At 40.8% G+C, this 17242-nt stretch overlaps 1 protein-coding gene across 8 annotated transcripts in view; it reads left to right on the forward strand.

Annotated features, from left to right (window-relative positions):
• The window catches only part of PLD1 (phospholipase D1), a 209934-nt gene extending 193381 nt beyond the window's left edge, over positions 1-16553 (forward strand). For all 8 annotated transcript variants that reach the window (XM_023260401.2, XM_019840111.3, XM_045037268.1 and 5 more), the window contains 3 exons: positions 1003-1156; positions 9074-9191; positions 11323-16553. In XM_023260401.2, the coding sequence (XP_023116169.2) occupies positions 1003-1156; positions 9074-9191; positions 11323-11547 (497 nt within the window). In that variant the 3' untranslated portion in view covers positions 11548-16553. The remainder of the gene's footprint in view (positions 1-1002; positions 1157-9073; positions 9192-11322) is intronic.
• Positions 16554-17242: the final 689 nt, after the last annotated feature.

The following is a 17242-nucleotide window of genomic DNA, read 5'->3' on the forward strand; positions in this document are numbered from 1 at the left end:
AATCCATAGTGATGAATGCAGAAAAACGTGCTGGGGTTTCTGAATACACAGCAGAGGAGTGGAGAAAGCACAGGTTGAACTAATATTAAAATACTTGCCCTTCACATGTGAAAGTCAACATTCTCAGCTCCTTTGGATTTCAAAATAGCATGGAAGGAAGTTGATAGAAGCTGTTCGCATACCACACAAGTTAGGCAAGGGAATGTTGAATCCAAAGCCACTAATGATAATCCGTGTTTGAGAGTGGACTCTCTCAGTTGTGAGGCTACTCTGGGGTTTGACATTCATAAGTATATGACCATGAGTTAAGTAATCAGACCCTGCAGAGTCTGATTCTTAAGTCTAAAAGCTGACTGGGCTGAACTCTGAACTGGTGTGTCTTTTCTCTTTGTGTGCTTAATGATTACATCAGTTAGAATCCTTTGAGCCACCAGATGAAAACTCAGCTAGAATTGTGTGAGACAATAAGGAAAATGTATTACTCTACACACCAAAAGGTAAGAAAGTTGGCTAGTTCAGTGGCTTGAAGACCCAGAGTTTTTCTTCATTCTGCTCTGCTATCTTCAACTTGTCTGCTTGTCCCCTCTTGGTTATAAAATGGCTGCAGCAGCTCCTGGCATCATGTCTTCATCCAACATTCAAACCAGAATATCCAAAGGCTGGAAGAGACCACATTCCAGGCTGGTGTCTGTTTATAAGAAGGAGATAAACTTTCTCAGAAGCCCCTGCAGACTTTTCTTCATGTCACACTGGCTACAATCGTGTCAAGTGCTCATTCCTAAACCAGTCACGGGCAAAAATCATGAAATTACCATGGCTGGCTTAGACTGATCAAGACTCATGCCTGGGTTAGGGCGGGCCTCCTCTTCCTAAAACTCAGCATCTCTTGATAACCTGAACAAAAGTAAGGTTTTCTTAGCAAGGAAGAATTGAGTGGGGAGGACAACCAACCGTGTCTGCTATGACGAGAATATTGTCCCATGTCACTGGTTCTCCTTATAGGCTCTGCCAACATAAACGACCGAAGCATGCTGGGGAAGCGTGACAGTGAAATGGCTGTCATTGTACAGGACACAGAGACAGTCCCTTCAGTAATGGATGGGGAAGAATACCAAGCTGGCCGGTTCGCCCAAGGACTTCGGCTGCAGAGCTTCAGGTGGGCCGTCCAAAGCTGTGTCCTTCTTACATGGTTTCACTGTGGTGTTTGCTGAAACCCAGCCCCACCTCCTGCCCTTAGCAGTCATATCATCCCCAGATTCTTCGTCTAAAACAGCATCTCCCAGAATATGAGATGTGAATCACCAGTAGTGTTAGAAATTACTTTATCTGGGGCATAAACATTCTCTGTTTTAATCGTTTTTTTATTATAATCTTTTGAGAGATAGAAGATGAGTGGGGGAGGGGCAGAGGGAGGGAGAGAACACCCAGCGTGGAACCTGACACGGGGCTTGAACTCACGACCCTGGGATCATGACCTGAGCCAAACTCAAGAGTCAGACGCTCAACTGACTGAGCCACCCAGGTACCCCTATTTTTATTATTTTTATGTGTAATTGAGACAAATAGCATTTTGAATGTATTCATTGATTTAGGACCAGGTTGGGTCAACCCATCTGTGTCTATTTAACGTTTTTAAAGTAAGTCCATTTTTAAAAATTGTAATAGTCCCAATAATACGGGGATGTAAGAAAAATTATTAAAGGAGGGTGTCAGTGACTACTGATAGTGAAGTGTGGAAACTTCAGCTGCAGACATGAAAGATTCCTGATCTCCTCCAAGAAGATGTGAGTTTTAAACTAATCTGTGGTCAAGCTAAGAGAACACTGGGCTGGGAAGCAAGGGCCGTATGCCCCTAAAGGAGTCTTTTCGTTGGGTTAATGTTTCTGAGAACTTTCTGGTGCTGGGCTCTAACTAGTCTCACCCCAGCCCCTTTAGTCTAGGTGGTCTGAGCGATCCTTCTAGAGCCTAGCTCAGATCCCATCACTCTGCTCATGGTCAATAGAAGATCCTGACCACTCTTCCATCCCAAGGCCTTTACAGTAAGCCCACGTTTCCATGATTCTAGAGCTGTATCTGCTGAGATGGGTTTTCACCGTGGCCTCCACAGCGAGGGGCAGCGAGTGTCCCTGATTAAGCTTTAAGCTATTTGGGGAAAGCGTACTATGCTTCACAGCACTGCTGTTTTAAGTTTTTCTGGCATGAGTGGTTGAGCTTGGAAACGGGTTCACTTGTAGATAGGCGCATAATGAGTCCTTCGCTCCCTGAAAATGCTGCCAGCCACTCCCTTGGTACCTCGCCGTCCAGATTCTGGCTTTTGAGAAGCGAGATAAGCTTCAGTTCCAGAGAGGGGTCATTTTTCTCCTCTCTGCCCCAGGAGCTCAGCGAATCCATCCCTCAAAATCTGACTGTCAATACTACTTAACAGTTTTTATTGCTTTTGTTACTAATTGTTTTGCCAGTAAGATTTTTTTCCCCAAACCATTGATATTTCAATTAGCTTCTAATGTTAATTTGTTTTGTTTCCTGCGGAAGGGATTAAAATTAGTACCCTGTTAATTAACCCATTGATTGCCTACTGCAGCATACATGAGGAAGCAAATATTTCTTCGTGTAAGCTAGAAACAAATGTCTTTTCAGTTCCATGGGAACTGAAGTATTCTCTTTAGAGTGGTGAGTTTCTTTATAACTTTCTAACGGTATAATTAAAAAGGTGTAGGTGGTTTTGATTACAACGTATTTTTGTTGTAGAATATTTGGCAAATACAGGTGAGCAATGAGAAAATTAAATTCATTGGGTCGCCTGGGTGGCTCAGTCCATTAAGTGTTCGACTTTGGCTCAGGTCACGATCCCATGGTTTGTGAGTTCGGGCCTCACATTGGGCTGTCAGCACAGAGCCCGCGACGCATCCTCTGTCCCCTTCTCTCTCTGCCCCTCCCCCACTCTTGCTCACTCTCTCTCTCAAAAATAAATAAACAGTAAAAAAAATGTAAACAAAAGAAAATTAAATTATCTGTAATCCCACTGCCCAGAGCTAGCAGTTTTAACATCTGCTGTATATCATTCCACTTTGTTCTGTACATATATATTACTATTGTGTATTTCTTTTTTAAAACATAATTAGAATCTTACAGTCCTGTGAAGTTCTTTATTATTTAAATAATGTTACACACACTTTTCTGTGTCATTAAGTATTCCTCTATAACATTTAATGATGCATTGTGTTACATCATATGAGTATGCTGTAATTCTTGTACATAATAAGACCTCGTTGATAGGCAGGTTTTTCACAGATATGAAAAAGTGGTATAGGGATGCCTGGCTGGCTCAGTTGTGGAGTCTGCGACCCTTGATCTCAGGACTGCGAGCTCAAGCCTCACATTGGGTGTAGAGATCACTTAAAAATAAAGTCTTTAAAATAAATAAATGAGGTGGGTATTTTCGTAGACAAAATCTGATTTACTTTCTTAATTGTTTCCTTAACTAGATCCTTACTGTGGAATTTCAAATCAAAGGAAATGTGCTGTTTCCTTTACCCTCTAACTTCTTGCTGTTATCATGAGTAATGCTTTAGAGGGCTCATTCCTCCTGTCTCTACCATCACTGGGTTCTATTATTTTATTTTATCTTTGCCAATTTGTTGGATTTCAAATGGAAGTTCATTATTTTAGTTTGCATTTTTTGAGGGTTTTTTAAAAAAAATGTTCATTAGCCATATTGTTCTTGTAATTGTTCCACTGGAAATTACCTAGCCTATTCGTGTCCTTTGCCCATTTTGTTGAAATGTTTCCCTTTCTTTGAATGATTTGTAAGTAATGTAAGTATATAAGAGGCTAATTCTTTTGTCACATTGGTTGCAAATCTGATCTGTCAGTTGCCTTCAAATCATATTGAGAGTATTTGTGGGAAACTTCAATTCTTACTAATTAAATCTAACAGGGTTTTTCCCCCTCCTTTCCTTGCATGCTTCGTATGGTTTCCCCAACCCAAGATCAAATACTATATGTTCTTCTAGTTCTTCTTTGATATTGCTTTTTACATTTAACCTCTGTAGCTTATTTTCATGTAAGAAATGAGGTAGCGACTCTTAACTTTTCCTCCCAACCTACCAGTTGATCCAGAACTAAATGATCTGCAGCATTCTCTGCCTCTCTGACATGCAGTGCCTCCTTATGACACATCACGAGGCTATAAATCCTCACTTTACCTGCAGTCTCTCCACTACATGATAATGTAGTTTGCTTCCTTGTCCCAGCGTGACACCGCTTTAATTGTAGCTGGGCACTTGAATACTGCTTCTTGCCACCCCACTTCCCAAATCAATATTCTTTGGCAGAATAATCTTGGCTGCTCTTAAACATTCACTCTTCCGCATGAACTTGAGAATACTTATTCACATTCTCTTCAAGTGTTTTGTTGTTGTTGAGGACACAATAGATTTATAGATTAATATAAAAAGAATGGACATATTCATAGTGTTGAGTCATCCTGTTGAAGAACAATGCATAAGCTTCAGTTTTTTCAAATTCTTTTCGGATTTTTCTTTAATCAAGCTCTAAGGTTTTCATTATTGGGGTCATTGCTCTTCAGTAATCATTAGAGTTTTATTTTAACTTTTTAGTGCTGATCCTATGCATTTCGTGTTAAATATATTCTTAGGTGCTTTTATTTTTCTGACAATTTTCAAAGCGTCTTAGAGAAGCAGTTGTCCTTGAACAATCATTTTCACGTTGTCCCAGTGGCAAACACAGATAATACAGTATAAAGCACCACAAAAAACCTTGATTGATTTTATTAGGAAATGTTCTCAAAGATAATATTGGGGCCTAGAGCACAGCCATTTTCTCACACACACACACAAAATTGCAGCTTCCATCCATTTTCCATCTGGGTTATTTTTGAATAGAAATAGAGAGGCACATTTCAATGTGAAATCAATTCTAAATAGAGCCAAACATCAGGGTACTGCACTTAATGTCACAGCCATGTGCTGAACAGTTCATTAAGTCCTAGAAAATTATCCAACTTTACAGATGTAACCATCACTCAACAGGAACCATTATCCACACAAGTAGAGCTCAGAATCATTTAAAGTGATAGACGTGAGGAATGGAAAGAACAGGAACTATTTTCTGCGGTTTTCTTCCTGTCCCGCTGATGCATAAACAAACATTAAATAATTCCCATGATACACACCAGCATTAAGTCAGACTAGATTTCTGTCAAACCTTAGTCCTCAAAAGAATATCCAGAAGACTTCATAGTGTTTTTACTGTGCATTGTAATATGAATCTCTTATAATTAAAAAACTGACAGGACAAATAATTTATTACTAAAAACAATCTGTTATAGGAGCCTGGGTGGCTCAGCTGGTTATGATTTCAGTTCAGGTCATGATCTCAGGGTTGTGAGATCAAGCCACGTGTCAGGCTCTGTGCTGAGTATGGAGCCTGCTTGAGATTCTCTCTCTCTCTCTCTCTCTCTCTCCCTCCCTCTCCCTCTCCCTCTCCCTTTCTTTCTCTCTCCCGCTCTCTGCCCTTCTCCCACTTGTATGCATCTGCACGTGCACTCTCTCTCAAAATAAAATAAAACAAAAAAATCATTAAAAATGATCTATTGTAGACTTACTTAAATATGTATTCTACAAATAAGCTCTTAATGGATACCTTGGTGGACACATTGTGTCACCTCTTGTTTTCATTTAAAAGCAAAGTCACAGAGATATTCTTTTGGCCAAGTTTTCAGCTGGTTGTATCTGATCCCCATCAAAGGTATTGTTATAAGTGATACATTGTCATAACTTGTACTGGCTTTCAAATGTGGTGCAGTCGCATTTTGCTTTGGGTCTTAGGAACAGCCGGCATCTGTGTGCAAACATCACCCCTTAGATCCTTTTTTTCAAAAGTTATTCCTATGTAGTTTGAAGGAGACATTATTTGAAGTAGACATAAAATTTTGAGGGGGTAAAACCCTAAAAATCCTAGTGAGCCCATAGTGCCAAATCCATTTATTTTACAGAATTTTTATACAGTGGGAAAAGTGCAGACTGAAACTAAAAAGAGATGTCCTTTTATCCCTGTAAACCTGGCTGAGCTTTTTCAGAAGTTAATAAAGTTGGAGATGACTGGGGAACATATGCACAGTTACAGTGTATGTGCCAGAACAGCCTTTCTGGAAGTAAATTTTAATTCTAAAATTTCTCCTGGTGAAGTAATCATACAAATTCACAAAGGATTCTACATGATGAATAAATTATGTACATTGTAAAGTTGCTCCCAATAATGAAAAGTTGGAAACCATCCAAAAGGTCATAATAAAATAATCGGTTAAAGAAATTTCACATTATGGGATTTTGCAACCATTAAAAATGATGATATAGGGGTGCCTGGGTGGCTCAGTTGGTTAAGCATCTGACTGTTGACTTCAGCTCAGGTCATGATCTCCTGGTTCGTGAGCTCGAGCCCTGCATCGGGCTCTGCGCTGACAGCATGGAGCCTGCTTGGAATTCTGTTTCACTGGCTCCTGCCCCCTCCCTGGCTTGCTCTCTGTCTCTCTCTCAAAATTAAAAAAAAATTAAATTTAATTTAAAAAAATGACGATGTAAATCTACATATATTTAAATACAGAGAGGGTGACAATAGAATGACCTCCACAGTGTTGAATCCAACAGTCAATTCTCCTCTGAAGTTGACACAGTTCTCATGGTTCGGGGACGTGACATCGTGGCTTTTCTCCAGGCTCCCTGGATGCTCCTCCTCTTCCCCACCGTTGAGGCATACCACGTCCTATACTCACTCCTTTGGTAAACTCAGTTAAGGTCCCACGGCTTTATGAACATAAATATGGGGACAATTCTCAAATTTCTATCTCCAGCCAGGCCCTCTCTCCCAAACTCCAGATTTGTTTCTCCAGGTGCCTACTTTGCATTACCACATGAATGTTTAATGCGAGTCGCAACAGGTTCAAAATCCAATTCCTGGTCTTCTCCCACTAGCTGGTCCTACCAACAGAAGTCCCCATGTCGGCCAATGGCAACTACATTCATCTGTTACTCAAGCCAAAACCCTTTTTTTAAAAAAAAAAATTTAATGTTTGTTTATTTTTGAGAGAGAGAGAGACAGAGAGAGATGAGCGGGGGAGGGGCAGAGAGAGGGAGACACAGACTCCAAAGCAGGCTCCAGGCTGTGAGCTGTCAGCACAGAGCCTGACACAGGGCTCGAACTCACAACCTGCAAGATCGTGGCCTGAGCTGAAGTCGGACGCTTTACCGACTAAGCCATCCAGGCTCCCCCAAGCCAAACCCTTTTAGTCATCCCTGATGCTTCACTTGTTCCCACATCATACGTCTACTTTATCAGTAAAACCTGGTGGCTCTGCCTGCCTCTCCACCGCCCAGGCCACCATCATCTGTCACCAAGATTACTGCAGGAAGTCCTAAGTGTCCTCCCTGCTGCAACCCTTGCCCTGCTGTCTCAATACAGCAGCCGTGTTTTCATATGTCAATCAGGTCCTGCCACTCCTCTGCTCCAGTGTTTGCAATCTGTCCCAGTTTCACTCAGTCCTTCTAAGACCTATTTCCTTACTTCTGTTTTCAATGTAACACTAGTCTTTTTGATCTTCTTTGAACCTATCAGGCATGTGAGAAAGGGCTTTAGACTCCGTTTGAAATCTCGCTCTGTTAGTAGTATGTCTCCAAACTTTAGCTTCCCGTCTGCAAAATGGGAACCCTGTACCGTCTGCCTCACAGGATTGAGGTGTAAATGTTTTTTGTTTGTTCGTTTGTTTTTGTTTTTTTACTCCAGGGCCTTCTATGAACACAGGGGCTTTTATCATTTTCAAATACAACCTCTAAAACTTAGCTTGCTTTGCTTGAGAATTTCTTGTTATTTCTAGACCACCGCTTATATAGCATCAAGTCAGACAACATCTAGTATGTGGTTTCTTTTTTGCCAGGCACTCTGGGGATATGAGAGTAGCCAAGTCATGCTCTCTTAAAGAATTCACATGCTAGAAGTGGTACAGAGAGCTGCTAAAAACAAAAAGTGTATAAAGGACTGCAGGTGTTCTGATAAAACAAAGCATAGGTAAAGTGCAGTGGGGGAGCAGAAGAAGAAGATTCACATTTCTGGGGACTGAAAGAGAAAAATGGGAGATGAGAGAAGGGGAAGCCAGGAATCAAGGGGGAGACTTGCACCAAATCCTAAAAGACAGGAGGTGGGGTCAGGTAAACAGGAAGGGTGGGGGAACACCCCCTGACTACTCCCATCTCAAGCTTTTAAAGCACACTCAGTATTTTCATTCATTCTTTTTAAGGATGACTATTCATTGTTGGTCTTCCCCATTAAATTTAACTTTACCCAAAAAGGCTCCACGTCTTTTGTATTCATTTCTGTACCCTAGAGTTTGGCATTGTTCTTGGCCCAAGAGAAGGGAGGAAGGGAGGAAGGGGAGAAGGGAGGGAAAAGGGGAGGGAGGGAGGAGAAAGGGATACATCCTTGTGGTTAAGAGCACAGGTTTTGGAGTCAGATGGTCTGGAGTCCCAGATCTGCAGCTTACCAGCTGTATGACCTTGAACAAATTACTTATCCTCTCTGTGCCTTAGTTCCCTTATTTGTAAAATGAAGATAATAATAGTTGCTTCCTTATGAGATTATTGAGGATTTACTGAGACAGTTCTTGGAAAGGGTTTAGCACATTTGCTGGCCCATGTCTTGAATGCTCACCCTATTCTTCAAGGTTCTCACCCCCTTAGGCCAAATTCCAAGGATTCTCTTGGAACTAAATTAAGGTCTTTCTGTCTATCCAATAGTTAAGACTTTCAAGCATCAAACAACTTAGGTTTTGTTTTGTTTTGTTTCGTTTTGTTTTGTTTTGCAGCTAAGGTTTTACACACACACACACACACACACACACACACACACACACACACACAGTTTTAATGGCTTCTTTGATTTTCTTTAAAAAAAAAAATGGACTTCTCTGGTTGAGTGCCTGAATTGCATTACTATTTGAAACAATACCTGCTGCAAACTTCTTTATGTCAGTTACTCATTTCACAGGGTGCTTGTATTTCAGGGTTGTCCTTGGCTATCTTTCTGACCCAAGCGAAAACATTCAGGATCCAGTGAGTGACAAATTCTTCAAGGAGGTATGGGTTGCAACGGCAGCTCGAAATGCTACAATTTATGATAAGGTGAGGTTTGCATATCACTGCCACCTTTTTTAATTGAATCACGTCACAAAAGCACGTCATTATTTCTGCATATTATTGGGACAGAGTATTCTTTTTTTTTTTTTAAACATTTTTTTTCAATGTTTTTTATTTATTTTTGGGACAGAGAGAGACAGAGCATGAACGGGGAAGGGGCAGAGAGAGAGGGAGACACAGAATCGGAAACAGGCTCCAGGCTCCGAGCCATCAGCCCAAAGCCTGATGCGGGGCTCGAACTCACGGACCGCGAGATCGTGACCTGGCTGAAGTCGGACGCTTAACCGACTGCGCCACCCAGGTGCCCCAGGGACAGAGTATTCTTAATGAGTGTAAAAAACTGGTACATTTCCAAGTTGTAATAAAATACCTCTTTGTAGACATTGAAAAACAAAGCCAAAAAGTATCATGGATTATGGTTTCAAAGAGACATTAGTGACATTCTGATCTCTGATCTGACGCTGGGATCCCATCATGAGCATCCTTAGCAGGTGGTTATCCAGCCTTTGGGTATGTCTAGCGACAAAGAGAAAAGAAGCAGATGGGATCCTAAAATGAGTCAGACTGGGGTACAACCCAGCTCGCCCACTTGCTGGTGATACAATTTTGTGTGTAGTGATTTGACTTTCTGAGCCCTCCTTTCTTCTATAAACTGAGAGGGATAGGGCGGTTATGAAAATAAAGAATAGTCTTTTAAATGCAGTTAGCACATAGTGCATAGTAAATGGCATCCATCCTTATGATGAAACTTATTAATAATGAAACACTTCCTCTGTTGGACAGCTCTCATTTTGGAAGGGCGTTTTAAAACCAGCTCCATATGTTAGGGAAGCCAAATGTATCTTTTGGTAAGTTTTGTCCATGGTTATGATAAAAAAAAGTAGAAGAGTCAAGAGGTGTCCAACAGTGGAACAGGTTACTTCATGAAGTAGCCAGTTTTCTGTCACAGAAAATATTCAAGCTGAGATCCACTGACCATCTTTCAGAAGTTGCATAAGAATGTGTTTTTCTTCTTCATGACTGCCAGAGTCCCTTCCAGGATGGAGAATTCATCATTCTAATGAAACATGACAATCTACATAGCCTTATTTCATACTGAGGACTCAAGGCCATGATCAAATAGGTCATGTGCATGGAATATTTTAAAATGTAATTTTAGGGGTGCCTGGGTGGCTCAGTCGGTTAAGCGTCCGACTTCGGCTCAGGTCATGATCTCACAGTTTGTGAGTTCGAGCCCCGCATCAGGCTCTGTGCTGACAGCTCCAAGCCTGGAGCCTGCTTCAGATTCCGTGTCTCCCTCTCTCTCTGGCCCTTCCCCTCTCGAGCTCTGTCTGTCTGTCTCTCTCTCTTTCTCTCTCTCTCTCTCTCTCTCTCAAAAATAAACATGAAAAAAAAATTTTAATGTAATTTTAAAAATGCAGTGCACAGCCTTGTTTGGATCCTTGGGGGGAGGGTGGGATAGCAGCTATAGAAAGCATTTAGGGAATAATAATAGGGGAAATCTGAATATGGACTATATCTTAAATGACTTGGAATTGATTTTCTGAGGCGTGAGAATGGTATTGTGGTTATATAGGTGCATCCTTATCCTTAATACATGCTGAAGTGTTCAGGAGGGAAGTATTCTATATATGAAGCTCATTTTCAATTAGCAAAATAAGTGTGCAATTGATAACTTTCATACAGGCACAGATATGAACATTTTTGAAAATAAAAAGCTAAGAGAAAATATAATATGCAACTTTCCTCTTGGAGCAGAACCTCCAGTGAAGTTGGGGGAATTATTATCCATATTATCCAAAAACTCAACCTTAGTGTGGAATAACATCAGTGGAATTCCTGTACCACTAGCTTGACTTTATCCTGAAGTTAATGACTTGTGTAGATCATATAGAAGGATCTATCTATGACTTTTTTTTGGATGGAAACAAATCTAGTAGTTTCTTTGGAGCAAATAAGAGAAGCAATTCTTCAGTGAGGTCTGTGCTGTAGCATAAAACTAATACGTGTTTCATAAAGCAAAGATTTTGTCTGTTGGAATTAGTATTTTTCCATAAGGGGATATCTTTCCTTTTAGACTTATGATCTAGTTTCTTCCCATTTGTGTTTTAATCAGGTGTTCCGGTGCCTTCCCAATGATGAAGTACACAATTTAATTCAATTGAGAGACTTTATTAGCAAGCCCATATTAGCAAAGGAGGATCCCATTAGAGCCGAGGAAGAACTGAAAAAGATCCGTGGGTTCTTGGTGCAATTCCCCTTTTATTTCTTGTCTGAAGAAAGCCTACTGCCTTCCGTTGGAACCAAAGAAGCCATGGTGCCCACAGAGGTTTGGACTTAAGGGTTCTATTCATTTGCAGCTCAAGGACTCCCACCTTGAAAGGTACACTGCACACACAGTGACTTTCTGGAGACCCTCACAGCCAAAGCCAGCCCCGATGCACTATTGTGTCCAACCCACAGACCCTTTGGATTGGCTGGGCAGGGCTGTGGTCCTACTGATAGAAGGATGCTGAACATCAGGTGGGCTTTATAATTCCTCATGCTTATCCTTGTAAAAAGGGACTGCATTCTTAATGGTAGCGTATGCTCAACAACTTAAACACATACTCAAATTCCATGATGTACATCAAAATGCATTTCCTTTACTAACAAGAATTTATCTGTACCTGTGATCCAGGTGGCCAAAAATTGTCTAAACCTTTTTGTTCTCCTCTGACCTTCAAGTATGCAGCTGGTGACTGCTGGACCTGCCCTCATTTCATAGTGCATACAGACACCGTTGTTGAGACATCGTTTAATAATAGAAGATGTTGTGAGGCTGCTTCCAGGTTCTTCAAGGTTACTTGAGATACCCCTGCCCCCATCTGATCCTGAAGTCATAGTGTTTACCCACCCAAGATGTGGGCCTTATTCCTTTTCAGTGACTGAAGGCACAGGGCAGATGCTATGTACATAGCAGCCCATGTTAGGCACTTCTGATAACATTGACACTATAGATCTTAACACCACAGAGGAATAGGAAGGAATTAAATTTGGTTATTGAGGCAGAGATTTCACTTTGCCTCCAAAGGCAGTGACAAGATATGTTCTTTTGATAGGGCCCACCTGATCAAATTTGAAAACATATGTAGGATATTTCATTACACAGCAACTGATAAAACTCAGAGCATGCAGCCTTCAGAAACCTCCAAGGTGTCAGCAGGGATCTGATTCAGACAAGAAGAGGAGATTTCTTATAGTCCTGGAAAATGTCCTATCATCCTTAGCTGCTGGACTGATTGAAATTTGAGTTTCTGCATTTGAAAATCAGACCAGTGAATGCATTTTGTCTTTCAAGAGAATCAGAGGCTTCGTAACTCCTACCACATTAATAAGTTAGGAGCCTAACCTTAGTTGACATTCAGCTCTCCAGCTATGTTATCTTCTTTAAGAAAAATTAATTGATTGCAAAAGATGTGCTACTTAACTTGCATTATTCAGTATACATTAACATTCCACCAGGCTTCTAAAGAGGTTAGGATCTTTATTAATTCACATCGTCCTGGTCTATGAATTGTTCTGGAAACCCGTTTTTCCTTTTTGAATTCTAGCATACCCTTTGGTACACCATAGCTCTAATTTTACAAAGCAGAACTATTCTTCTAGCCTAAAGAGTTGATGTAGGTTCCCAAAAGGCCTGTGCTCATAAAACATGGTGTGGGGCATTGATCACACACATATGGATTACCTGGGCAGAACCTCATTTGAGCCATTCTTCAAAGAGGCAAGGACCCAATCCATTTTCGTGGAGCTAATAGGCCAATGGAAAAGGTTAAACAGGAGCACAAAGTCAATAATCTGGGTGGGTAGGAGAGAGTGTCACACTCACAAAAGGATTTCACAGCCAAAGAACATTTCAGACCAATGAGGTAGAACTGTGCTTTATGAATAAGTAGTTTCTCAGATAGCTGAAGATGGTGAAAAATGACTTCATTCTATAGCAGCTGTACATAAGACATTTGCTATTTATGAAGTTTAGATTGGCATTGAAAGTGCTGAGTGTATAAGGAATACCTAAGGATGTCTTATAGTTTACTTTTAAATATTTTGTAAACTGTAGAACAGTCAACATGCTGGCTTTTGATTTTGTGCAAGATGCTCCTTTAACACCATGAAAAATAAAAGCCTAAAAGCACCCCTTCTCTTTTAAAAAAAAATCACATAAGCCAACCTCTCCCCATTTTATAGATGAGAAAACTGAGGCCCAGATTCTTTGAAGGACTCACTTGAGTTTCACTCAACTGAGAGATGGTGGAGGCAGGACTAATGAAATTGCTGTGGTTCATTACTGGCCTCTCCCTTGACTTCAGCATTGTCCAAATACAAGGAGATGCATTAAACAGATTTCAGGCAGGATATTTCGTGTGATGTACTCATGTGCTCATCTGTCTCCCCCTGCTTGAATGTAAGCTCCACGGGGCAGGGACTTTGCTGTGTTTTGTTCCTAGTGTATCTGCAGAGCTGAAACAGTACCTGGCACATAGGAGGGGCTTAGTAACTCTTTGTTAGGTGAATCAACGAAGTCAAGGGGAGAGCTAATGAAATGACAGATTTATGGAGTCTCAGACAAGAAATCTTACTGTTGGTTTCAGTGGCAAGTTTTCTTTCCCCTGCATCTCCTCAAAGGCAAGATGTTTATCTGCAAAGATGGGAGGCTACCGGCTTTACTTGGCGGATCTTATGGAACATTCCACGCAATAGTTGCCTATTTGCAATAGCAGCTTACATAGCGCAGCATTCTGCAGAAGTCACATGGGATGTGGACACGAGGTGTACTGCACGGCCTAATTACCCATCATCCCGACACCGCTACTACCTAATGGAAGTTCAAATACTTTAACATTGCAATACCTGATATCAACTTTAAAATGCAAAGGATTCAAAGCCTTGCAAAGGCTCAACATTTTATGAATCTGCTCAACATTTTAAATTGACTGTAATCCTCTGAAGCACCTATAAATGCTGTACCCAATACTCTGATCATCTCTGTAATAATTTTGTTTTCAAGAAGGAAAAAAATCCTCTGATCATACGAAACGAATGGTAGAAAGTAGGGTAGCTAGCAAAGCTATTCAGGTTATCCAAGCTTAGTTGTTGGAGGATACTCAACACAGCAGGTCTGATGCAGGCATTTGCTCTGTACTAAGTGTCCACTCAGTGATTCACCCTTCCTTGGAATGTTCTTAACTCTCAGCTCTGATGCATCATGCAGAGGCTTGGAGAGGTGGCCATTAGATAATTGAGGGGCACATTGTAATACAAAATAATGGTTTTATTTTACTAACACCTTTGGAAAAAAATTTCATCTGTAGGTAGTCAAAAACATGAAGAGTTAATCTCTTATGTAATAACTTGAGCAATTGTAATATATCATGAACGAACAGTCTCCCAGAGGAAAATGGCAAGCTGAGAAGCCTTTCTGCAGATTAAGACCATCTGCGAACAAATTTGTGTAGACTTGAAGAACCTACACTTCTTTCTGCGTCTCCTGATTCCTTCTTCCTTCAGCCTGTGGCCCCATGCAGAGCACCTCCTTATTATGTAAAACGTTTTAGAGGACAAGGAAAGAGTTTCCGGAAAAAAAAAAAATTAGGCCTCCACAACGAATCTTCAGTTTAACGTCTACTTTTAAGTGACTGACAAAATATTATTATTTTTTTAACAGAGGTAATTGTTCTTTTTAACATCCCCAATCTGATGTGGCACTTGAGCCTTTTCTGATGTCTGTCACCCTCTATAGCAGGGTAAAGAGGATCCTTCACATCTTTTCATCCCTCTCTACTCTCTCTTGTATAAAACGAGCAAATGCTAAAGGACTTTAAGTGTGCTTAGGAATATATTTTTTATTTCCTTGCAAGATCCTCTGAGACCAATTACTACTGGCAGCTTGGAAATTTAAAATGGATGAGCGTTGAGAAATTCTTGAATCTAGAAATTCACTGGAAAAGGAATTCATCAACATCTCTCAAAAAGTTGCAGGTGAAAAGTCAGGGAATTTACATTATTTTTAGGGGGGTGGGCAGGTACCATAAAATGATTCCTAATGGCATTCAATTCACACGTGAGATAGTACAGACTCTGACTTGAGATTGGAAGCATTCATGAAAGGAGCCAAACATTTTATCGCTTAATTTCTTACAGGTTATTTTTTTTTCCCTAATACTATTTTTAATTTTTAACTTAAAAAAAGTAATCAAACACAAGATAAGTGAAAATTTGTCATCCTGATCATTTGGAAGGTGTAAAGTCAGAGACTAGGATGGCAATTCAACCAAAATCCAGGCTTAGTTACTCTTTCCTATCCCCAAGCAACTATAATTGCTCGCTTTATTCTAGATAAATGCACATAAGTGAATGTCACCCTAATTCTGCTCCCCACTAGGGAATAGAACATCATGCCCTCCTAATGTATATCTACTTGGATCCTTCACACAAAATAGTCTGGGCCAAAGGTACAGATCTTCTCCTAAACTGTTCTAAAACCTCATAACGAAGTATTGCAGTTGGAGCACATGTTACTGACACAGAAAACATACTTGGCAATGGACATCCATTCAGAACATTTAGATATTCTGGACAGAACTCAGGCTCTGAGCCTCACCTCTACTGCAGCACTTGGCAAACCAAGCAGGGCCTCCTGTTTTTGTAAGTAAAGCTCTATTTGAACACAGCCATGTCCATTCATTTACATGCATTCATGACCAAATGATCCACAATCTTAAAATATTCACCATCTTTAAGAAGAGCCTGCTGATCCTTCCTCCAGAGAGAGCAGAGAATGTCCAGACAGAGTACCTCAACCAAGCATATTTGGATGAGTTTTAACCTCTTCCATAAGAAGGTTTTCAAGTCTCCCTATCCCAGAGCCCAACATATGACAATGGATTTATTCTAAGAACAAGGTCAAGTCCTTCCAGGAATAAAATCACATGGTTTTTGGTTCTGGAAAGAGATGTTGTCAGCTAAAGCAGGCCTCTCCCAGCTGAGGACTTATAGTCATACATGGGTGACAATGTTTGTAACTCAAGTGTTCAAAAAAAAAAGACGATGGATTTGTCTGAAATCCTTCAGCCTGAAATTAGGCTGAAATCCTTCAGGCTGAAATTAGGCTGAAGGATTTGTATTGAATGAGAACCATGAACTCAGGAGACTCAATTTCCCTTGAATTTTCCATCTGTGAAGCATTGGAAATGATATGTGTATCCATTCCCTGCCTCACAATCAATGCTCTCTACGCCTGGTCCCTTAACTGCTTTTTTAAAAATGTAAATACTCATTAATTAAATAATTAAAAGTGTGAAATCAGCAGTGCCCCTTCATTTGCAAACCAGATTCCTCATTCTGCACAGAGGTTTTTGTCTCAAGTCTGAGCTTGAGACAGAAAAGTGTGTCTGTGGAGTCCTACCCCACACAACAGTCATGGGTCCCCATGAAGGTGAACCTCAGAGTCTCAGCATCCTCTGCAACTCCCAGGCCTCTGTCACCTATGAGGTATGATGATGTAGTGATGTGGCGAATTTCTTTTAAAAGACCAAGACAAGGGTGCCTGTGTGGCTCAGGTCACGATCTCACGGTTTATAGGTTCAAGCCCTACATCAGGTTCTGTGCTAGTAGCTCAGAGCCTGGAGCTTGCTTTGCATTCTGTGTCTCCCTCCCTCTCTCTCTGCCCACCCCCCTACTCTCTCTCTCTCTCTCTCTCTCTCTCAAAAATAAACATTAAAAAACATTTTTTAATTAAAAAAATAAAAGACCAAGCCAGCTTCTAATAAGCACATATTTGAGCAAAGCCAGTGGGAGTGCTGGGGTGCATCAGTGAACAGACCAGGTGGCCCTTGATGGTGCCCACATTCTAGTGAGTTGGGAGTGCCCAACAACTGTCTTGGCCGGGGCCTCTTCTAAACACTTTACATGTTTTAGCTTATTCTGTAGCTTTGTAGTTCCATATTCAGGATGTCGTCGTGGCCCTAAGACTGCCTTTCCCCCCAATTCAAGAC

The sequence above is a fragment of the Felis catus genome, chromosome C2 (genome assembly GCF_018350175.1).
Source record: "Felis catus isolate Fca126 chromosome C2, F.catus_Fca126_mat1.0, whole genome shotgun sequence".
Lineage (NCBI taxonomy): Eukaryota > Metazoa > Chordata > Mammalia > Carnivora > Felidae > Felis > Felis catus.